Raw genomic sequence first — 24,849 nt, 5'->3', positions numbered from 1 at the left:
CAATTCTGGGCTTCTTAGCCAATAAAATTACCCTTGGTGCAGCCTTTGTTCATCCAAGAGTGATGGGATTTCTCTTAGGCTCGGTAATGTGGGTTCAAAGGTGACAAAACTTTACCATCCATGGCTGACCTTGAGGATAATTTCTTTCTTTTTTTAAAATAAATTTTATTATTTATTTATTTATGGCTGCGTTGGGTCTTCTTTGCTGCACCTGGGCTTAGCGCGGGCTGCTCTTCGTTGCGGTGCGCGGGCTTCTCACTGCGGTGGCTTCTCTTGTTGCGGAGCACGGGCTCTAGGTGCGCGGGCTCAGTAGCTGTGTCTCACAGGATTAGTTGCTCCGCGGCACGTGGGACCTTCCCGGACCAGGGCTCGAACCCGTGTCCCCGGCATTGCCAGGCGGACTCTTAACCGTTGCGCCACCAGGGAAGCCGGAGGATAATTTCTAATTTGTCTGACACCAGCTCCTTGGTGGACCAGCTGTAATCTGGGCATGTTACCTAACCTCGCTAACCTGTCCTGCACAGAGTTGCTGGTCACTGCCATCAACATCTCCATTTTACAGGGGAGGAGGCTGAGGCCAAAAGAATTAAGGAGCCCATATAATATCTAAGAGCTGGCAAATGATGGAGATGGGACTGAAGCTAAGAGTCATCCGATTTTAGCATGTGACCAATCTCCGCACATCACTCTACCCTGCCTCGTGGATACAAGGACTCAGAATCAAAACTGGGATTTTGGGCATAATAAAAAGGGTCCTTCTAGTCAAACCAACTGCGTGAACAGAGAGACAACTGGGAACCAGGCAAATGAAGCCCCTTCCCCACGTCGTCGTCTCCTCCTTGGCTTCTGTCTTCTGAGACAGAACGAGGTCATTATTTTAAAAAAATCCCGTACTCTCCATCACATTGCTGTCAGTGGCATTTGCTTCCTTGCTGGAATTTCAAAACCCCAAAGCAGACTTGTCATAGGGACAGTTTATCTTATTACTCTGCCCAGTTGGTGAATGATACTCTTAAATCTTTTTTGGGTGTCTAGGGTCCATGACCCTGACACATGGTTTGGTCAAGCGAAGACGAAAGAATTGCCTGGGGCCCCATGTCCCTCAACAGCCTACAAACTCATTGGTGGCAACACGGCCGCTTTAATCACGGGCCCATTGACAGCGTACACGGATAGAGCTCTGCCGGGAGCTGCTACAGGCCACCAAGGCCGGCTCCCCTCGACAATATTTTAATGTGCGAACGCCAACAAATGGCACTCCAGTGGCTCCTGAGAAGCCATCCTGCCGGCCCCTCCTGATGTGACTTTCCTCTTTCCTTCCCTCTGTTACCGCTCTTTGGGGAGCTTGCCCTGTTGACACTGTCCACATGAAGCTGCGCCTCTGCTAAATGAAAGACCTCCATCATTTTTATGCTGGTCTTCCAGACACCAGGAGAAGCTACCTTTCCCCCATCAAAATGTTCCATGGGAGAAAGACAAGCCATGTTTGACATTACAGGATGGTCACAGAGCTCAAGCAAATGAAGTTAACAGGGTGTTTTTCTCCAGGCAACGGGGCCATGGAAAAAAAAAAAGAAACCCACTCAGAATCTTATTAAAGCCCTAAACCCAAGATGCATTTATGGATGCAGAGCAGATTTCCATGCCAACCTAGAAACTCAGGTAAGTTTTACTGCCCAGTTATGGCAGAATTTCATAAATAGAATTCTTCAGGGAGCAGACTTTTATCAGATAGCCTGAGGGCTTCATTCTGTATCCTTTCCTACCTACACTCATTGATTGCATTTGCTGGCTACAAAATGCCTTCCTTAAGTTTCCCTTGAACCATGCAAGGCAAACTCAAGACTGAGGACAGTGGGTGAGGGAGTGCTCTGTAATTTCAGCCCAACTGTTACGGGGGCAGGAATACATCTCTGGGATGCTGTCATCATCACAATGGCCCCTTTATTGAGCCACATGCTGGGCACTGTGCTTGCCATATATTATTGGCCTTGACATTGAAATGCTCTGCTTTATTTAACCCTTATTACAAGGTGGGTGCATTTATCTCCGTTTTACTGCTAAATAAACCAGATCTCAGAGAAGTTAAGTAATATGTCTAAGCTCACACAGCCAGGAAAATGGCAGTGCAGGGACCTAAAGTAGATATGAGATCAACACGTGAGTCTTCCGAGCTTGGCTAGACGTCCATTAACACGAGATGCATCTGTTATTTGCCTCCTGATGCCAGTCAGACAACAGGCGGCTCATGGGAAATAAGGGTGATCTGAGGGTTCCAAAAAAGATACAAGCTAAAATATATTTTGGTGACTGAAACTGTCAGCAGACTAGTAGACTGTCTTGTCTAACTCAATGGAGTCAAGGTGTGTTGCAAAGCCCCTTCCTTCTGCATCTACGGTGTCAGCTCATGTGACTCGGCTTGTCAATCTTCTACATAGATGGCTGAGGAGTTTTCCAATTGTATGCTGGTTGTTCCACTGCCTTGCTCACGTTGAACAGCCCTGAAGAGATGGGATTTAAATTGTGCCGAGGATATTAGTCTAAAGTGAATGAAGTGGAGAGCAGACTTCTCGTTTATGTCCCCAGAGTGATAAATGAAGGATCGTAACTCTTTTTCTAAGGAAAAGAAAATGGGAAACCAACGTGGATTTCAGACACATGAGAAATAGCTTATGAATTTAGATGATAGCTTGGTAGAAATAAATTGTACATCTGTTCGTTCATTTTAATAAAGTGGAGAGATGGCATGCTGTTGAAGCCCTTGGACAACCCTGGGTTTTTTAAAATTATAGTCCTGTAACAGTAGCCTTAAAATTTGTAATGCAGCCAGTGGTTCCTGAATTGGATGAAAAATTCATTTATAAAATGGAAGTTCAGACTTTGGAATGTAAATGGGAAAATGCAATTTTTCTTGGCCAGGTATGAATTAGTCCTGGGAGGGTTCTGCAGCATCTTGACTATAAAATATGTATTTTTAAATCTTATGAGAAAGTTTTCAGACTGCTGACAAAACTTCTTTGGGCAATCTCTATTTAGATAAATTGTTCAGGGACGAAACATATGGTTAACCGGCTTTGTTATTTCTGCCTTGAACTTGGTGCTTCGTGTACAAGGGCAATTGTAGATTAATATTTCCATTTGAAATGAGTCTAGCCTGTTACAAATACAAAAATCATTTTTACTCAGTAGTAGAAACATAAGGAAGAGGACTTTTATAGACCAGCAATTACCAGTTGCCATGAAATTTTACTCATTCAACAAATAGTATTGAGTTTCTTATTACATGTGAGCCCTATGCTTGATATTGGGGAAATACAACAGTCCTGATTGTAGGTTTCCTGCTGACTTTAAAACCTGGAAGTGTTATTAAAATTTCTCCAGAAATAGGTATTAAGCCCATAGAAAGCTTTTTGACAGAATAAGCAATTTCAATTTTATTTCACAAATCAGCTTCTCAGGTTTTCAGGTGGGAAAGAAGTACAAATAAACTGGTCGTGTTGACTGGCCATAGATAACACAGGCGCAGCTAGGAAAACCCCCAGACCACCTCGAATATATTTTATTTGTCTCCTAATCAAATACTGAATGGATATAGATGACACACTTTAGCTCATAACCTCGTAGATTAAAAAATATAGACTGCAGAGGCTGTTTAGTCTTAGAATTGAGGGCAATTAGTTTTTGTCTTAGGTCAGTTTTTGCCCAAATAGGTAAGATATTCTCCCTAGGTGTGTGGGAATCTAGACTATATCTCAGAAAGTCACATGGATAAGGGGTCTGGGGTGTGGCTTATCAGTGGAGACAGAACAGAGATGGGACAAAGGCAAAAAAATAAATGTCCACTTTCCTCACAGGTAGGACTATGGGGTGAGTATTGGCCAGACGGAGGAAGAGAAAGGCCCCAGGGAGTTTTGCAATTAACAAGTTTTGTTAACCAATGCCTAGAATTGGAACTAGTCAGGTCAGAGGGCTCCTGGGAATTGTTTTTATACATCTATGCTGACCTACGTCTACTCTCTTAGGCTGCATTTCTGGAAGTGCATTTACTGGACCAATGAATAGGAAAGGTTTTAAAGGGTTTTGATAGTGTCTGGATGAAGGGTCTACTCTTGAGCATGGCTCTGCTGCCTCCTCCGATGGGACCTATTTCGAATTGGAAACGGGATAAAGTCAACTGCTGAGAAAGAGAGATGGGACAAAAGAGAGATCAGAGAGGTTGAGGTCAGCCACCAAGCAAGTAGCAAAAGGGGTGTTATGAGTTAAATAGAAAGAATGGAAGACCCCTCCACTCCCACCCAGGTAAGGAAACCATGTTTATGGCTTGCATTCAAATATCATCTATTGACTCACTCACCTTTAAATTTCCCTGATCACAGTGCCTGGCTCACAGGAGGTGCTTAATTAATACTCATGGAACACCTGAGTGTCAACTACATCCTAAGCACTTTCAGATCCCTCATCCTGGTATTTATCCCTCGCAATATTCCAGCAACACAATCATAACAGCATTATTCACAGGAAGTCGCCAGGACGGCCCCGTGTCTTAACATGTCCAGATGGCTGATGGTTTCCCTGTACTCCTCGCGCCTCTGGCATCAAGTCTGGCCTCAAAACACTTACAAAGATGAAGAACGTGAAACAGCCACACGCCGCGTGGCAACGTCAGCTAAAGTAATTTAAAAGCCCCGGAATAAGAAGCAACCGCGTCCCCTGTCATTTCAGCTGGGCAGAGCTGCTCTGTGGGAAAGGCCCTCCTCTAACCTGACTTTGAGATGCTACACTTTCCGCGCCACCTCACTCATTCGTGTTTGTCTTCTGCTACCCCACGGCTCGCCCACAAGTGCAGGCTGACTTTGTCTTCAGATTCACAGGCGCTTGGGCTGAGGTGCCTCCTGGAGAAAGCTCCAGACCTACCCTCACAAAGCGCAGGGCGCAGACGCACTTGACTCTCCCCAGGTACCAGCAGCTGAGCCGCCCCCTCCCCTTGGGACCGTGGGCCAGGGGTGCTCCAGCTCAGTACTAGTCGATGACACCCCTCACTGTTCTGAAGCAAAAAGGGGGTAGGATATGAGTGGCAGAAATTGCAAAGAGAAAAAAAAATCATCTTTTCTACAGGTCTGAGGGGTAAATACCAAATCCCAGAATGGGCAGAGGAAGTAGACGGCCCCGTAACTGTGAAACCAGGTAACAGACCCTGTCGGTCGCAGTCACTGGCATGTGGGGTGGGGCTGGAGGGAGATGGAGAGGATGAATCTGCAAAAAATACATAGTGAGGGCCTCTCGCACTGGTCAGGGTGTGTGAGTGGGCCATTCTTTAAACATGTGCATGGGGGCTTCAGAACGCAGAAGCCAATAAACCAATCTGGAAGAATTAAGCCTCTCCTGGGACCGTGGATCTTCGAAGGGAACACAAGGGACTCATCACACATCCACAGACACACTCACACGTAAACATACATACATACACACACACACACCACAGACACATACACACATACACATACACACTCATACACGCATACACACACATATACATACACACACAATTTTATTTATATTTAGGTGGGGAAACATGATTAACTTATACACAGCGGTGTGCTGGTAAATGCTTAACAACTGACTCCTCAGGGGAAAAAAAAAGCCCTGATTTGTAGCTTGTGTCCCCACCACGGCTGATTCAAGCTACCAACGTGATGTCAAGCACACAAAATTGGGAAGAGATCCACTCAGTCAACTCTCGCAAAGCCAGTGCAAGGCGGCCGGGTGCAGCCCTGTTTGTGACCACCAGGCTAAGCTCATTCTCTTTCAAACAGGTTCTGGGTAGATGGAAAATGTAGCTTCGATCTGTGCGTATCCCTTTTTTCAGGGAACAAACCTACCCCGCCCCTTGGGGTCACACTGGTGCTGTCAACCACAGGCCTCACTTTTCTTCCTCAGAAACGGGAATGTGACCTCGGGTGGGCCAATCATTTCATCATTCCCTGGCACTCAGTGTCTGGTCTGAGTGACCCTGTGACCCAGTACAACCAACCAAAGTCTTTCCGTGAGATTACTCTTTGGCTCTGGGCAAGAGGGTGCGCATGTCTTCCTTTGTACATAAGCCATGGGGACACAGGCTTATGGTCACCAGAGGCCATCTCACCTGCCACGAGGAGAGAGCCTACCAGAGAATAAAGCCAATACAGAGAGACAAGCAGAGCTGAGAGATGGAGTGACATAGAGAGAACATTCTGATGATGCTGTCCGAGCCCTGGAGGCAGCCACATCTGAGGTCAGAAAGCCCTTCAATGCCTTCCCCAGCGATGAGGACCCGTGCCTTCCAGGATTTGCTCATGCCGGTTCACAGTGAGTTTCTGCTTTCAACAACAAAATGAGTACAAGCAAACGATCTTTAACTCTGGAGAAATTAAAAGCAGATTTTCTTGAGGAAGACGGAGCCTCTAGCCTCAGTCTTCGCCAAGTTGATTTGTGCTTTCAACTTCCCAGAGCTGAAGGAAGAAAGATATTTTGACCATTTCTATACAAGGCTGCTGTAAGTGGTCAGTTCATTTCGCTGGGGTTTGTTGAGGCTTTCCTCTGAGCCCATCATGTGGGAGGCCAGTGCTTGGCTATTACAAACCAGACAGCTAACTGGTTCTGGCTCTGATACATAGATTTGCAGCTCTGAATTGAACCTGTGTTAAACCATGCATCTAGGGGTGATTAGCAAAGGCATCTGTTCCTATTTGCAGAGATGCCGGGCAAGAGTGCTGTTTGTTGGATTTGATTTAATGCAAAAAATATTCTTTGCTCTCCCTCTGTGTACACTGTTCTGTGACTGAAGGGGAAGGAGGTGACAAATGAAGCTGTGTGTGCCCTCAGGGAGCTGCAGTCTAGAGAAGGCAGAAATGGATACCTATAATGCTGATCCAACGCATGCTGGGAAGAATGCTGTGATGGAGGCAGGAACAAAACGCTGGTGAAAGAGAGCCAGTTAATTCTGACTGGGAGACCTGGGGGACCTTAAGGGGAATGCATGGCTTCCTGAAGTCTGTTACTGGGGGAGCAGACTCACACAGGGTGGTCCACCTCTCTCACCCATCCCTGTGCGTACACAGTACAGGCCAGCCCCAGCTCCTTCTTTCAGCCCCCCAAAGGCCACGTGCATGCCTCAGGGCATTTACATTTGCTGCATGCTCTGCTCAGAAGGAGCTGTCCTAGCACCACCTGCATCACTTCTCTTAGCAAAGCCAAGACTTAAGAGGATGACAAGTTACTTTACGACCTCTCCTTTCCAGATCTCAGACCAGCTCTGTTTTCCTTAGGTTATGTTCCCAAAGCTCTCTGAATTTATCTGTGGGATGCACCCCTCTTGCACTCCTTTAATATCCATCCTCCCTACTAAGCCACAAGAAGACAAGGCCTTGCCCATCTTCTTTAAATCTCCAGCCTTCAGCTCACTGCCTCTATTAGCTAAGCACGCGGTGAGGGCATGAATGAAAGCTGGGGCCACTTTCAACCCTGCTAACTCAGAACAAGTATATCAAATGCACAAAAGATTTGTGAACTTGAGGAAGCACATTATTTCATTAATGTTTGAGGAACTGCAGTAACGACAGTTATAAATTTAAAAGATTTAAAAATTGTTATCGGAGATAGCAGACTAGCATAAAAATGACCCTAGTTAATGAACCAAAGTTTTTCTTGCTTTATAGGACTTTGCCCGAATTCTCCAGTGAGTAAAACCTGGATTTCAATCGAGATATCTAACAATTAGTGTACCATTATAAGCCACTGACAGCGATACCGGAAGATTCTGAATTAGATTTGCATGTGAAGGTATATAAAGTGGAACTGTCAATATCTTTCCAACAACGTTGCTGCATTCAACATAGGTTATTTGATTTGGTTGTTGAGAAACTAACAAAAGGCCAGTGTGTCAGGGGCCTGGCTTCTTTCACTTCCGAATCCCACAGAACCAGAACAATGTGTAAAATCTCAGAAAGTGAGTCTAGCATAATGGTTGAGAGGTGTGCTCTGGAACCAGACACCAGGAGGTGGCATCCCTGCCCCAGCATACTATAACCGTGGGCATGGTTCTAACATTCCCATGACTCAGTTTCATCATCCGTGAAACGGGGATAATAAGAGTACTTATGTCATAGGGCTGCTATGAGAATTTGATGAGTTAAGATGCCTAAAGCACTTAGTATCTCCCATAGATAAGCACTTAATCACTGTTAGCTTAAAAAAATTGGGTTTCTAGATGAAAACATTTTTCATTTATTCTTTGCTCGTAAGAAATGATTATTATATTTGCCCACTAGACCTATCAAAATAAAGACACAAGACTACTAATCAAATTCACTGGCTATTAGAAGATCTCTCCCGGGCTTCCCTGGTGGCACAGTGGCTAAGAATCCCCCTGCCAATGCAGGGGACATGGGTTCGAGCCCTGGTCTGGGAAGATCCCACAGGCCGCGGAGCAACTAAGCCCGTGCGCCACAACTACAGAGCCTGCGCTCTAGAGCCCACGAGCCACAGCTACTGAGCCCATGAGCCACAACTACTGAACCAGTGCGCCTAAAGCCTGTGCTCCACAACAAGAGAAGCCACGGCAATGAGAAGCCCGCACACACCGCAACGAAGAGTAGCCCCCGCTCGTTGCAACTAGAGAAAGCCCATGTGTGGCAATGAAGACCAAACACAGCCAAAAATAAATAAAATAAATTTAAAAAATATATATATATTAAAAAAATAAATAAAATAAAAGATCTCTCCCCTTTTTTTTAATTTGAAGAAATTGTGGAGGGAGAAAGAGTAGCTTACACTCATCCTGGTGAGCCCAGGAGAGGGGTGTGTGTGTGTGTGTGTGTGTGTGTGTGTGTGTGTGTGTGTGTGTGTGTGTGTGTGTGTGTTGTAGTTGTATCTAGGGCTTGCACTAAACACTGTCCTGATTTGAACAGAGAGGTAGGTGTGGCAACAGGGAGGCAGGAGGTGATGAGGTGACGCTGGAGAAGTTCAAGCAGAACTGAGATTGGAGGTTACAAGCCCTGCATCTTCAGCAGTCCCTGGTGCAGCAGTCCCAAGTGTAAATGGAAAAACCAGATGGATGTTCTCTGAGGAACAGCCCTGCCAAGGAATCCTGGAGAGCTGACCCGAAGGGCAAGACCATGGAACAGGAACATAACAGCTGTGGCTCAAGTCGGCAGATGTGCTCTGAGAATGGGGTCTACAGACACTGCGCTGGAGAGTTGTTAATGCCGGCATGGTGCAGAAGCAGCTTCGTGCAGGGTTGAGAGCATGGGGCCTAGACTCCGGGCAAGGTCTTCAGCTCTCTGAGCCTCAGTCTCCACACCCATGAAATGGGTATGACAAAGACAGTCTCAGGGTTGGCAGCAGGAGTGAACAATGGAACGCATGTAAGCCTCTTGGACACTGCCTGGCCCAAAGCAAGTGCTTTCAGATGTTTGCATTGGCTTCTGGATGTTTGTTTAATCATAAAGAGGATGAAGGAGCAGGTCCAGGAGTGTTGGACAGACAGAACTTCTGACAGAATGGCCAGTCTTGCCTTTGATAAAAGCTCATTACATATTTGCTATTATTGATGGAACACTTGCTAAGAGAAGACATCTCTTTGAATTTGCAAGGAAAAAGGAGGTGCAAAGTTCAGAATCTCAACCTCTAGTTCCCCAGTGACCTGGGGAGGAATCAGCCTGCTTAGCCTCAGCTTTCTTATCTGCATGGGGGTGAGAACAAGACCCTCTTCACTGGGTTGTCCAGGTTTTAGGCGGGAGAGAGTATGTGGAGTGTGGAAGGGCTTCATAAGCTTAAAAACAACTGTGCAAATGTCCACTAATGCTGGTTCCCTGCTGTTGTTATTTCCAGTTCTGTGAAGGATCTAGGTGGTGGGTTGCGTGCGGCTGGCGGCATCATCGCCAGCAGTCTCTGACCATAGGAACGATGGTATTCCTGAGCAGCACGGGGGCTCCAAGGCTTGGAAGGTCTACCCTTTACCGTGTCTGCCAATGCCTTCCTGCTGCACTTCCTGCGAACAGCCTCCCTGCCTTGCCTGCGCGACTGGCCCCAGTCTCGCATCCCCCGCCGTCTCTCAGGCTGCTCCAGCCACACTGGACAGCTCTCAGTTCCTCAAGCAAGACATGCTCTTCCTAGCCTCCATGTCTTCACACGGACCCTCTGCATACTCCCACGTCTCACTGGCATGGGCTGAATTTTGTCTCCCCAAAAAAGATCTGTTGGAGTCCTAACTGGCAGTATCTCAGAATATGACCTTCTTTGGAAATAGAGGTGACCAAGCTAAAATGAGGTTGCAGGGTGGGCTCCAATCCAATATGACTAGCATTCTTATAAAAAGGGGAAAATTATGCACAGACACGCACACCGGGAGAAGGCCATGTGAAGATGAGGGCAGACGGGTGATGCATCTACAAGCCTATGAGCGCCACAGATTGCCAGCAAACCCCTGGAAACCTAAGCAACGGGCATGCGCAGATGCTTCCTCAGAAGGAACCACCCTGTGGACACTTTGATCTTGGATTTCCGGCCTCCAGAACTGTGAGAAAATTAATGCTGTTCAAGCCACACAGTGTGTGATATTTTGTTACAGCAGCCCTAGGACACTAGCACAGTCACTGTAAATGTCACCTCCTCGGTGAGTGTCACCGCGTGTGCGCACAATGTGTCCATGTACGGTGATCCCATCTTGTCACTGGGGACCTTATGTAGCTATTTGCTTTGCTGCTCCGTTGTCCCCACTTTAGACCATAACTTCCTGAGGTCAGGGACCACGTTTGTTAGGCTGGGATGTCGTGCTCACCACACTGTATCCCAGCCTAACACAGTCCCTGGCAAAGAGGAATCATGGAATACACTTCTGATGGATGGGCTGGTGAATCAGTGAATGAATGAATGAATGCACTTTGGAAGGCAACAGTATAATGTTACAATATGCAATAGGTACATTCAGTTAAGACAGGCTGAAGAAGATACTTCTCATAAATTCCTGTCTTCTCAGATCTGGGAAGGTCGACAGCAAAATAAAATGCTGCCTATACTGGGAAAACTGATATTCAGCCTGTAACTAAAACAGATTTTAGTTCGGAAACAAATGAATGTTTTAAAATCAATTCTGGATTATTTTGTTTAATCCCACTTAGAAGAATGAACCCACACAGAACTCTGGGGCTGTGGAATATTTTCTTTCTTGTTTTTAAGTTTGCAGGAAAAGTCGAGTCTGTCTCCACTCTAATGATTCCTTTATGTATTATTTATTAATACCGAGTTTTCCTTCTTTTTTTTCTTTTTTTTACTTGACTGGTAGGGAAGTAGATTTAGGGCTCTCTGCAGTTATGCAGATTCGTTTACTCACTTCTGGAAAGGAATTTAACTCCAACCCTCTCGGCTCTCTGCACTACAGAAAAATGATAAACCTTAGGGTCCCTCATGACTTTGTGCTACAGTAAGGCCTCGGTTTTTCACCGGCAGCAGTACTTTGTGCCACAGTGAGGCTGGCCTGGGATCTGCAATCAGCCTTGAGCAGCCGCCCTCGGCTCTAAAACCAGAGGGTTGGATGAGGTTCTTTCTAAAGCCCCTTTCAGCAACATCACTCTCTAACTTGTCGATGGCCTCTGTGGCTTATTGTCAAACATTTATAATTTATTCACTCATTTGCACATTATTTGGTTATGTTCCAAAGCTGGGTGCTGGGGCCAGAGCAGGGAACAAAAGAGACAAAGTTCCTTTTTGGCGTGGAGCTTACATTCTAATTTGGGGAGACTGAGAATAAGCAAATAAATAACTTAATTGTATGGTACACTAGAAGGTGAATATTATATATTATTAGAATAAAATAAGTGCAAACTAGGATGTGTACATATTAGAAAAGAATACATAACAGAATATCACATAACGACATAAGATGGTGTACATGCAACACTGTATATAATATGGAACTGCAATAATATTTAATAGTATATTAGAAGCTGAGACACAACAGGTGGTAAAAAGGATTTACTGCATGAATAATAATTTCATCTCTAGTTAAACTGTTCATGTTGTCCCTGTGCTGAGTCCTAGAGGCAGTGATGAGAAGGACCTGTCCCTAAATATCAAAGCATCTAAACGATGTTGGGAGACACAGGATGATGACACGACTAAAAGGCAACGTCATGAGACTGAGCTGGGGGACGCCTAGCGTGTGGAGGAACAAGGGGGGAGAAGCAGCAACCTGCCTGCGGGATGTATAGCTTGGGGATTTATAAAAAGGATACATTGGCGTTTTCCAGGTACAAAAGAAGAGAAAGGCATTCCAGGGAGAAGGGAACAGACTGTGCGGTGGCACGGAGGCACGCCAAAGTTTGCTATGTTGGCGGGATAATGAGTGCTTCAGCGTGGTCTGAGACGGAGGCAGGTTGTGACCAAGTGGACCGTGTTTAAAACCATCCACGCGCAAGACCCGGTGCTCTTGTGCCTAACGCTTCAGCACAGAATGGTTTCCAGGTGCACTGCAGGCTTGGACATTGCATTTTCCAACATCTCCTTTGGGCTGCTCTCGGCTTTCTATGTGTGAACTCTTGAGTTCTCATCCTGCGAGCCGCGTTACGAGCTGTAGTGATGTTACATTTATAGAGTTAAAAACGAGATGTTGTACAGCTGTGTGGCTGTTGCTCTTGGTGTGAGGATACTGTCTTTCGGCAGAAGCAGGCGCCCGAAGTCTTGAGAGGCCCCCGTGCGATGGAGCGGCTCAGTGGTGAGACTCCGCCCGCGGCAGTAAAAAACTGCTTTCATCGTCGCTGAGTTGCTGCTGACCCTCTGAGCGTAACCAGAGGGTCAGCCAAGGCACAGAAGCTACACAGAGGTTCACCCACGGACGATGGGGATCAACGCATCGTGAGTATAATTACGAAAGAGTGATTAATGCAATAAATCATCTGGCTGTCTGGTCTACCTCTACAAGAGGCTTGAAGAACCAGCCACAGGGTAGATGACAGTTTTTCACTTTAACAAATCCAGATGTTTCGACATCACAAACGCAGTGTATGAGCGACACGGGCATTTTCGACCATGCAAGATGTCTCACCTTGCTGTCTTTGAACAACGAAGTCTGGGAAAGCACACACTACCCTTTTCCTTAGCGGGAAGAATCTTGTTTGGACGATGGCTTCTATTTATAGAGCACTACTTACATTTGAACACATGTTTCCCTTCACTCTCGTTTAGTCGAGAAATCCAGCTGTAGACCTGCTGTTTCAAGTACCTCTGAAATTTGAACACTAGGAGATTTAGTTGATGATTTCATGTTTTTCTACGACCTTGGAGCAGGAGAAGAAAGCAATGAACTCACCCCTTCCAAGTGAAGATAAATGGGGAACGTGGGTGTTGGCTGTTCTGCAGCCAACCCTTCTTCAATTATATGATGTGAAGCTGGGAATGCAATTTGCAATAGATGGCTCCTGGAGTCCTTGGACAAGATGTTGGCCTGGACGAAGATGGACCAGGAAGTGATGTAATCTGGAGGGATGTGACCATTTGCACAGTTGGGAATTGGTGGTATCCGTGCACTGAAATCACACTGCTCTATTCTCTCCAAATATTCCCTTTCTGTACATATTGGGATACCTCCATCCACCACCCAAAGCACGGGATAAAGATCCCAATAGTGTATGTTTGGACTCCACCCTCCAGAAAAGTCACTTGTGTCAGATAATTGAAATGGCTTCGATCTTCTAAGAAGTATGTGGTTGGTTTTCTGGATTAATCTCTACTGAGCAAGCAGCATACATAATTATGTGGTCAGTGTTTAGACACAGGCACCTCTGAATTTAAAGGGCTCTCCTAAGGGAAATAAACTCTTATGGGGAGTTTCATTTAAAGCACTCAAATATATTGCATGGAATCCTGGAGGAGTGGATAAATACATTCACTTCACTTAGACCTTTGGCACACAAAGGTACATTTACAAGCTTTATACCTGGGGCCATCAAACTACCAAAAACAAATGAAAAGATCCAAAAGAGTTCAGAAAACTCCAAATACTCATGTCAACTCAAGAGCGAAGGAACGGGAAAGCAAAGTCTGCCTCTAATGAGGCAGTTCAATTCCCTTGGGGTTAGAATCATTTCTTGATTATCAATATCAAGGAGGAGACACAAAATTTTTAATCTTTTTACTAAAATGAGTTGATTTTGAAGCAAACGGTATGAGAGGGGGTGGGTACTGTTAAAACATTTAATTATATTTCTTCACTCCTGTTTTTAATGAAAATATTGTGATGTTTTGTGCTACAGTGAATTCCATACACACAATATCTACTGCTTTTCCCTAGTAATCCAGGTTAAAAAGCTAATCCATATTTTTCTTTGTTTATGGTAAGTGGGGCAAGCTTCTTCTAGACCATCCCTCAAATCTAGGATAGCTCAAGAATACAGACGTCACACAAACCCCCCCACCTATTTGAAAGCACTACAGAGCTATGAAGACAGCCAGAACTTGAGAATCCAGGATCCTGTTGAGAAGGGAAGTTTACTGAAGTGAAGCCAACACGTTATGGAACTTTTACCCTTAACGCAGCTCCTAAATTATAAAGGCACAGGGACAAAAGGCTAAGAATCCTAGAAGAAAGTGCTGCTAAGAGACCAGGAAGCTGAGCAGAGCTTTCAGCAGTCTCATGGGGACGACAAGACCACTGAAATTCAGGGTGTCCAAGGCGGAAGGGCCCTTGTAAAAACACCCATCTTTCAGCTGGGGCCCCAGGAAGGCTGTGCTCAGGAGTAAGGGAAACCACGACAGCCCTCATGTGAGAATGAAACTCAGCGATGAACTAATTCAATCCTAGACTGATTTAAAGTCATCCTTTTCTACTCTTATTGGTTTACAGAAAGCAAAAATGATAAAGTTAGGAATAAAACAAATGTTAGCCTGACATCACCTTGCATCAGATATTTCATTAAGAGGAAAAAGTAAATTTCTGATGTAAGAAATAAAATAGTTCCTTGATTGATAAACTTACTAATGAAGAGAAGCGAGTCATAATGAACACATTGGTAAAGATTTCAATTTCTTGTGATTTACCCGCAATACCAACATCAATAAAGACAATATAAAACTCTTAATATGCCTCAAAACAAGGATGTGGGTGCCATGAATAACAAGTGTCATCAATTTAAAGATTAGTCTTTATACAAGAACATTTGAAATTGCAGAGCTCATATATATATGTAAATATACGTACATATATAAAAAATATATATATGACAGAAACTTGATAGAGATTTCCTTAAATTTAACCACAATTCTCAAAATTTACATGACTTTTCCAACAATGAAATAATGTGGTAAAGGTGAAAAAATGTTTCTAAACTCTCAATAATACAGAGCAAATTTCTATCAACCCTGCTACAGCAAAGACTAGTCTTTTTGCTCTCTTTCCATAGAAAATGGTTTTGCATAATTATTATATAAAGAAGAGACCACAGAGTTTTCAGTCAAACATGTAAGAGAAAAAGTATTATAGGGCGAATTAGGCAGTTAATTAAGAAAATATTTTTATTATGAAAGCTCAGTGTCGAAAGAAAAATAAGACTCCTAAAGCATTAAGGTCCTTAAAGACTTTTAGGAATTGGAGACTGGACCCCAGCACCCCCTTGATAACTTAATACAAATATCTGCTGGTGGCTCAGCTTCAGCTTGCCGGCTTCCAGCTCACACCATTTATCTTCACCCCTTTATGAAAATCAGAGCATTTACCCATCTCTCATCTTCCAGGAAGACAGGGCCTTTTAAGATTTATGCCATTTTTATTACATGTATTGTAATGTTATAGCTTGAACACTGAAACATTTACTTTAGAAAGAATTCATCAAAGAGCCAAAAAAAAAAAAAATCCTGTTATTCACTCTTCATTACCAATTGCCATTTTAATTAAAATCTGAAAATCAACTGATTGAATAAATGAATGAAAACTCATTTAAAAACCTTATAATCATTTGCAAACACATTCTTTTAAAATTAATAGCAAGTTTGTTAATCCTCATGGCCTGGGGTTTACATGAAAATGAGTTATTCAGTCAGTATGTGTTGAGCATCGGCTATGCTATAAGTACAAACCACATGTCTTTTCTTCAAAAAAAAAAAAAAAAAAGCAACTTTAGAGAGAGAAATGGACAAGTCATTTTGCTCTAAATGGGACTGAGATTCTCAACTATAATCCAAACTCTGGGTTTGGAAAGTTTAACTAGATTTCCTAAAATCATTTCCAAATACCTAATCTAGAAAAGTCACAACTAACATGTAAACATAAACTAACAGTTAAAGCCACGTGCGAAAGCTATTAGGAGAACTCACGGAAGACTCTCCATAGGGAGACTAGTGCTTCTAACCCAAATTTGCATGAAAATCAATGACTAAAAATTGATTTCATGTGTCAGTAACAATTTAAAGTGCTTGGTTCATCATATCCTGTGACACTGTTCTCCAGTTAAAATCACCTTCAGGAAACGTTCGGCAGAGAGTGAATTATTGAGTGCCAGCTGGGAATGCAACAGAGAGTAACAGAGGTGTGGGCTTTGCTTCTCAGCAAGCTTACAGTCAGTGTGAATAAACACAAGGGGAACAAATGATCTTAGTTTGCACTAAGAATGTGCTGTTTAAAATACCCTTTAAAATATCTCCTTCCTTCGTAACAACCCCTATATTACCAAGGGCTGCAACCTGCCAACTAAAGATAGCTGGAGTTTTTCTCAGTCTCCCTCACAGATCAGGAAGGCTAAGGAGATGTAAGTCATTTGACTTTCTGGGGAATCTCTTTAAATGATGTTTACTTAGGTGGGCAGGGCCTCCTCTGCCCTTCTCATTTCCTGCTTCTTTCTACCTGTTACATGAACATGATGGCTGCCACTGCAGTGACCCTATTGTACCATGAGGCAGCTTTGGGGAAGGCAGGGAAGAAAGATAAGAGGAATACGGTAAACTGACAATATCATGGTCTCCCCATACTGGCCTGGGATTGTCTACCTACGGACTTCTATGTGAGGGAAGCTATACCTCTAACTCATTTAACAGAGCATTATTTCCTGTCTGTTATTTGTGGCCAACTGAAACTCCTCTTTTAAACAGATCAAAAACTGCACCTCTCTGGAGATGGAAGACCATGTAAAATAGAATTTTTTTAAAAAGATAAGAACCATATACTTCTATGAATTTCCTAAGAAATGTCCTAATATATGCAGAAACTTACATAAGACAACATCTTCTTAGACAGGTTTCTAGATACCTTCAAGCCCAAATGACCACCATTTCCATTCTGGGATGACTGAACCTTGACCTTCATCTCTGAAAATTATTTCATCTTTAAGATCACAGGGTCCATGTCTCCTCTCTCTTCCTAGTTCATCCTGTTTGACCACTTCCACACCCAAGACCACTACCTTTGGGCTGAGTCCTTATCAGTCCTCTTTTTCCGCCTAACAGGTTCCTCTTAGCCTTCTTTGCTTTTGCCCACAGTGATGAGGTTTACAGATTCTGCCACCTCTCCTCTAGAATTACTTCTCCCCTGGAACTTGAGGGTCTTAATCACGTATTTTGAAGTGCTTGAGCAGGTTCATAGATCGCTTTCAAGGAAAACAGCAGCCTTTCAACACGGAGGGGAGATGGCCCTTTAGATAAGAACGTCAGTTGGCCTTGTGAATTTTAGAAACGTCGTCACCATCATATCACCATCTTGCTCACCGCAGCCGTCTTCCTCACCACCACCTTCCTCACCACCTTCCTCGCCGCTGCCTTTGTCCCACTACCCTCGTCATCACTGTCCTCACTACCGCCTTCTAAATTACCACCATATCCCCATCGCCAACACGCCAGAGAACACGAGGTGACAAGCACTAGTGCTCTTCACCACTCAGCTCATTTGACATCCACAAGAACCCAGTGAGGTGGGCTTTATGATCAGACCCATGAACAGGTGACAAAACGAGAATGTAGACGGTGAACGTGCTCAGATCCCATGGCTGGTAGGTGTGATATGAATCCAGTTCTGGTCCAGAGCCCAGCCCTTCACATCACTGTTATACTGCCTCTAGCGTTCTGGTGTCCAAAATGTATGAATCAATGACAAAGAACATCAGCCATCCTGGAACGTGTTAGAAAATTTAATTGTGAATTTGATTTATCCAACATTGGCAAAGACTCCTATGGGATACCTAATAGCTAAGAGAGAGAATCTGATGTACTTGCTAGCTACCCATTTTTCTCGTTTTGTTACTTGTATCTCCATATGAGTTGTGACATCAGCTCTGCCCTGAGGGAATCTCAAGCTCATTGTCCAATGTCCATTTTTTAAAAAAAAATAAATTTATTTATTTATTTATTTTTGGCTGTGTTGGGTCTTCATTGCTGCACGCGGGCTTTCTCTAGTTGCGGCGAGCAGGGGCTACTCTTCGTTGCGGTGCGTGGGCTTCTCATGGCGGTGGCTTCTCTCGTTGCGGAGCATGGGCTCTAGGCGCGCGGGCTTCAGTAGTTGTGGCTCGCAGGCCCTAGAGCCCAGGCTCAGTAGTTGTGGTGCACAGGCTTAGTTGTTCCACGGCATGTGGGATCTTCCCAGACCAGGGCTCGAACCCATGTCCCCTGCAGTGGCAGGCAGATTCTCAACCACTGTGCCACCAGGGAAGCCCCCAATGTCCATTTGAAGAGAGTTTTGTGCTTTTGCCAATATTCACAGATGAATACATTTTCCATTATACTACTTAAGGTCTCTCATTTTAAGATCTATGTTAAAATTTTTCCTTGAATTCACTGGTATTAATAACAACAACAACAAAAGCCTCTCACTCACAGTATTTAGTCCATAACTAGGTACACAATTCTGAGCTTAGTTTAGGCTCCACTGAAATAACTAATTAATCTCACCCACCTGGTAACGTTAATAGGTTTTCTTATTTTAGATTGGGGTTATCCAATTTCTATTTTCATTACTATGTCTATATTGAATATTACACTGTGCCTTGAGTTATTCTTTTGAAAGAGGTTTGCAAGAAATTCTGCAGATAAACCAATATCTCCCAATGAATATCCCACGAATACCAGCTTGATGAGCCATGGTGAGATAGACCAGGAAAAATTATTCCCAGGCCAAATAAGTCTGAGAAGCCCTACAGACCATACCTACCCCTCTTAGAGAAACACAAAGCATTTTAAAGGTACCCAGCAGTCCTACAGTAAAAGAAATCTTTCACACCATTCATCTCAGTGTTCTCCACATCTGTCTGACCCTGAAATCTCTCCCCACCCCCTGCCCTATAATGATAATAACTTGTGGAACTAATTTCTTGGAACACAGTTTGAGAAACGTGGGAATAATAAGCAATCTGTATTAGCAGTTATGCAAACAGTGTCATGGGAGCAACAGAATAGGCCGCGTCAGCTACGTGGACTTTGTTGTTTTGAGGTTAGAATCCTGAGTGTCCAAGACACCACTGGGAGAGGGGGAGATTTCCGCCTCCTGAATGAGTCATGTAGGGCTGCTAATGTGGAGAGGTCACTGCGGAGCCAGGGGGCTGAGAAGGGCCACCTGGGGTAGCCCTGAGACACTTGCGAGAGGGGTGGGCAACTGCAAATCCAGACACGGATCTTTTCTCCGAACTCCCGGGAGGGTGGAAAATATCAACGGCTTCCTTGGAAGCAAAGCCCTGGCAGCTGAGAGCATGGTAAACAGGGAGCTGTGCTCACATTCCATTTCTGCCACTTCCTCTGCCTATAACCCTGGAGATCTAGATTCTCTGAGCTTAAAACAAGCACTCTCATTGGGTAGAAAATGTGGCTCACGAATCGAACCTCACACAGTCAGATGAGGCAATGGATCGGGGGTGGAGAGCCCGTGGTGGTGGTGGACGTCCAGGAAAGGTCTGGCAAACGACGGGGCTGTCACTACTGATGCAACGCTCCTGCTCAGTAAGAGGGGCGTCAAGTCCTTGGCTCCGGTCCTGGCCCCCAAAGAAACCATGACCGTAGCACATTTCCATCAGGTGCACAGTGCCAGTGACTTCCTAGCCTGGATACAAATTCAGCAGCTGGATGAAATCTTGCATACTCAGCCTGTCCCCAAACATTGCTCCAGTGGAAAAAATGGGAAACAGCAAGCACGATCCACAATCATAAAAGCACAGGAGCTGCGAATAAGTAACGGTTCTCCCAGACAAGCTAACTTGGTTGTTATTTATAAGCTCCTGGGCCACCCTGTTATGGCCAAGAAAATCTGCTTTACCTTCCTGATGCTTTTCCGTCTGGCCTCTCAATCTGTACTTGCTGAAAAAAATAGTTATTGTTATGCTAAAATCACAATAGGACTCACACAATTCAGCACTAAATAACACCAATAAAACTATGAAAATGGCACTTTGGCATTAAAAGTTGTCTTCTTATGGACTTTAACAAGATTCAATGCTTTTGTTTTCATAATGCTCTGGTATTTTCAGCTTTACAAAAAAAAAAAAAAAGATAAAAATGTAAAAAAGTATTCCAGCAAGACACCACCTTCTCTCCACAAAGGAGGGTTTTGATGTCCCAAACAGGGAGGTGGCTAGGGCCGTGGTGCACGGAATTAATAGTAATCAGCAATCATGGCCATGACCACAAGGCTGGCGCTCAACGGGGGTTTACCTCTTTCTTGGTGAATTTAGGCGAGTGATCGTTTTTGTCATCGATCATGATTGTCGCTGTGGCCGTGCCTGTTAATCCAACATCCAGTCCAGCCATATCTTGAGCCTCAATGATCAATTCATACTTGGGATTTTCCAGAGTCTACAAAGCAAAAGCACAACCGAGGATGACATTTAGATCTGGGTTATCACTCGGGATAGGGAACATACACGATGCTCGGGCTGACGCTGTGTGCCCCCCTCCATCTAGGGCAGGCGCCTTTCAGAGCACTCTTACCTGTTGTGCATCAATGTGTCTTTGCAATCTCTCCAAGGCAAGACAGTCGCTATTCATAGACTAGAGTTGGCTGTGGGGGTGGAAACTTAATATCATTTCCCTCATGCAATATCATTTACCACCATAATTCCTTGATATTATTTTAAGGGTTGCATAAAATATAATCATATGCATAATTTACAATTGATTTCATCATCTTCAATTATTAGGACTTGAGGTTATTTCTAGTCTTCTGAAAATTTTGACCATTTTAAATAACACTGCAATGAACATCTTTATGCAGGAAGCTCTCAATGTATTTTGACTTTAAAAAGAAATGATAGATTCCAGGAAGTGGAATTATTAAGCTAAAGAGTATGAACATTTTAAGAGTCTTTACTGATATTTCAACATCGCTTTCAAGAAGATCTTGCCGATTTTCGTATCATTCCTATCAGGATGTTTAGTTTATGACCCCAGGCATGGCTTGTCGTTAAAGAACAGCTGACCTTGCCCCATGAAGCACATTGGGGGATGAGCATGATTCTATAATGGCTGTCGAACAAGGATGTAAATTTCTCATAGCACTTGCCCTTCTCCAACTTGCAGTGAAGGTAGCTGTGGACACACACCCCAGGGCAGCTTCAAGCGTTAACTCTAGTGGATATGTGCTGCCCTGCCTTCCCAAGCGTACATCCCATCCTCCTCTGGTACTGATGCTATAGTTCCTTTGGGGGTATCATCCCTTCCACACTCTTAGTACACGTGGAGCTCAGGTAGGGCTGACTCTATCCCTGGACTAGGGATGGTCATGTAGCTCAGGCTTGTACAATCAGGGCCTCCCATTCCCATTGCCATTTGATGGGCACATAACCCAAGTTAGGCCACCTGGGATTGAAACTCAGTTCCAGGACATATTTCTTTAGAACTTGTAGGCAAAAGAACTCCGCTTTCTGTTGGACTTGAAGGTGGTAGGAACAAAATCTGGAGCTGGTGGTGACCATTTGCAACCACACAGAGAAAGGCAGACTGAGAAAGAAGACAACACAGAACTGAGAGGTAGGGATGGAGTTCTTGTAACCTAATTTGAGCTCTTTAATAGTCAATTTTGAAGCCAGAATTTACCCCTCAGATTTGTGAGTTCTATGAGCTAATAAATTTCTCCTTTCCTTAAGACATTTAATTGAGATGTTCTGTGAGAAGCCACAAGGGAATTCTGACTAATAGTGCAACGAATGCTATGATCAATTATCTGGTTATTTGCAAGAAAGTGTAAGAGCGATTGTATCACACTAGGGTATCACAATAGGCTCTTCACAATAGTATTCCAAAAATTTCATGAATACGTTGCTTTTCCTTTTAAAATTTTCCCCTCTGCAGAAATATTTTTTTTGACCAGAGAGTTATTATAATTTTTCCTTTCATTAGTTCATGCATTCCTTTCGTTGGAAGTTATTGAACATCTAGTCTAAATATGGTGCTGGGGTTATAGGGATGGGAAAAGGCACCTTTTCTTTAAGGGGTTCAGAGATGTTTACGGTGGACAACGGGCATGCTCACATATAACTGTAACAAAAAAGAGTCGGAGCTAAGCAGAGGTACATACAAATTCTTTCGCTGGCGCAAAGGAAGGACACGTTGGCTTAACTCTCCTGTAGTTTAACAAATTTTATAAATAATTTAAAAAAATGAACCAGCCAATTCCTGTCTCCTCATATAAATAAAACTTTATGACTGCAATGGGAACTCGATTGATTAACCTAGTGGAAAATCAATTAGACTATGAACTAGATATATTGCAAGGTTTGAGATAAGATGTTCCAAAGTCTCAATTTTCTGCCAAACTTAAGGCTACCAAAGAATATGTTTGTATTGTCAGAGAATATCCAATTATTGTAAGGAAAATAGAAACCATCCAGTCATTTCTAAAGTGGAAAGTGAGCATTCCTCTCTACCCACCCCCAACCCCATCTCCAAGAGGTAAATGTTGTTAGTAGCCCGGTGTCTCTCTCCTTTGTCCTACACATCAAACGCACACACACACACACACACACACACACACACACACACACACACACACACACAGAGACATTTTAGATACACATATATTTAAACAAATGATAGCATTCACACCGCTGTACAATCTGTCTTACCATATCACGTTCACCTCTGCTTATAGATCTGTCTATTCAATTCAACAGCTGTATAACAGTCCACTGTATGGATCCAGCATAATTTATTCAATCGTTCCGTACTGTATGGTCATTTGTTTGAGTTGTTTCCAGATTTCCACTTTGAAAAGCAACTCGAAGATAAGAAGTCCACTGGCCTATGAGTATTTGGGGATTTTTCTATAATAAACATAATTGCTTTCACAATGACAAAAGTAATAAAAACCAAGCAGCCCATGATAAAAGCACCTCCTCTGAACTGTGGAACACTTAGAGAAAATTGCATATGTATGCGCCCCCTTGCTCTTACACAACTGGAAAACCTGCCACTCACCTCTGACCTGCCTCCTACTCCAGCTGAGCCTTTTCTAGGAAGTCTGCCCCTAAATCCCTCTTACTTGAAATCTACATACACATACGCATTTCTGCACCGCTCAGAGGTCACTCTGCCTTTGTTACTCTGCTGGACAAGGCTCCTAGACAGCCCACAGCTGCCCATCGTCTGGGAAGAAACATCGATGCAGAGGAATAGGCCCTGGTGGCCACGTGCACTTTTGTCTCCCTCACAATAGTTGAGTGAGTCACAGTTAACTCCCTAACCCCAGGTGGGACAATCGGATTCTGGGAATATGAAATGTGAAACCAGGCATCACGAAGACAGAACGTAGGGCAAACCCTCTTGCCTCTCCCATGCTGCTCCTGGGCCCAATAGAAGGATTTTACCTTCTTCTTTTTTTTTTAGATAAATTTATTTACTTATTTACTTTTGGCTGTGTTGGGTCTTCGTTGCTGCCCGCCAGCTTTCTCTAGTTGCAGAGAGCGGGGGCTACTCTTTGTTGCGGTGGGCGTGCTTCTCATCGCGGTGGCTTCTCTTCTTGTGGAGCACGGGCTCTAGGCCTGCAGGCTTCAGTAGTTGTGGCACGTGGGCTCAGTAGCTGCGGCTCGTGGGCTCTAGAGCGCAGGCTCAGTAGTTGTGCCGCACGGGCTTAGTTGCTCCGCGGCACGTGGGATCTTCCCAGACCGGGGCTCGAACCCGTGTCCCCTGCATTGGCAGGCAGATTCTTAACCACTGCGCCACCAGGGAAGTCCAGGATTTTACCTTCTTGAATGTTCTGGGAGGACACTTAGCAGCTCTTCTCTGCCCATACGGGATGCACCCCGTCTGGGGAACGAGACCTTCAGCCATCCAGCTGTTCTGTCACTGGTGAGTGAACTGAACAGGGGGTAGGAAGCTCACTGTGCTCTAAAGGCCAAGCTGCACTCTCCTTGGCACGATCTGATTCTTGGGTTTATTTCTCTCAGTTGGTTCAAGTCTCAGAGGGGAGATGGGTATGATCAACTCCAATAGAAAGAGCCTTTCCGGCTGAGTTACACTGAAGGCACCGCTCTAACCAGAAAGATGCAAGCTCTGCCTCTGAGATCTGGGCCTGTGCTGGCTCTTGACTTCAACTCTCCCCTGGATTCTGTAACACACCCGGTGTTTATTCAGGAGATTGTTTTTGGCACTGAAGTCAAGCCAGAATCAATTTAGGCTTCTTGCCATCAGAGGAAACTGTGGTGAAGACAATGTTACTTGTTTACCCAATCCTATTTCTTTTGACTGCAGGGCATACAGCTAAACTGTAAGAGGAGCTTGTGTGACCAATTCTGGCCAATGGAATGTGGGCAGAAGTGATGGACTGACCTGGCCCCTAAAACTACCATGTAATCCTCCGTGTTTTCTATTCCCGAAGAGGAAGAAGCCTGGATCTCCAAATGACTATATGGCACAGAG

The 24,849-nt window shown here is 44.3% G+C and overlaps 1 protein-coding gene across 1 annotated transcript in view; it reads right to left on the bottom strand.

Moving 5' to 3' along the window:
* CDH13 (cadherin 13) overlaps positions 1–24,849 on the bottom strand; it is a 1,052,304-nt gene that overhangs the window by 140,105 nt on the left and 887,350 nt on the right. Inside the window, exon 8 of the mRNA XM_024125020.3 lies at positions 20,650–20,790. Coding sequence (XP_023980788.1) covers positions 20,650–20,790 — 141 coding nt within the window. The remainder of the gene's footprint in view (positions 1–20,649; positions 20,791–24,849) is intronic.

The sequence above is a fragment of the Physeter macrocephalus genome, chromosome 17 (genome assembly GCF_002837175.3).
Source record: "Physeter macrocephalus isolate SW-GA chromosome 17, ASM283717v5, whole genome shotgun sequence".
NCBI lineage: Eukaryota > Metazoa > Chordata > Mammalia > Artiodactyla > Physeteridae > Physeter > Physeter macrocephalus.
Note: the sequence above shows the minus strand (reverse complement) of the source record. Positions and strands in the feature narration are given on the sequence as shown.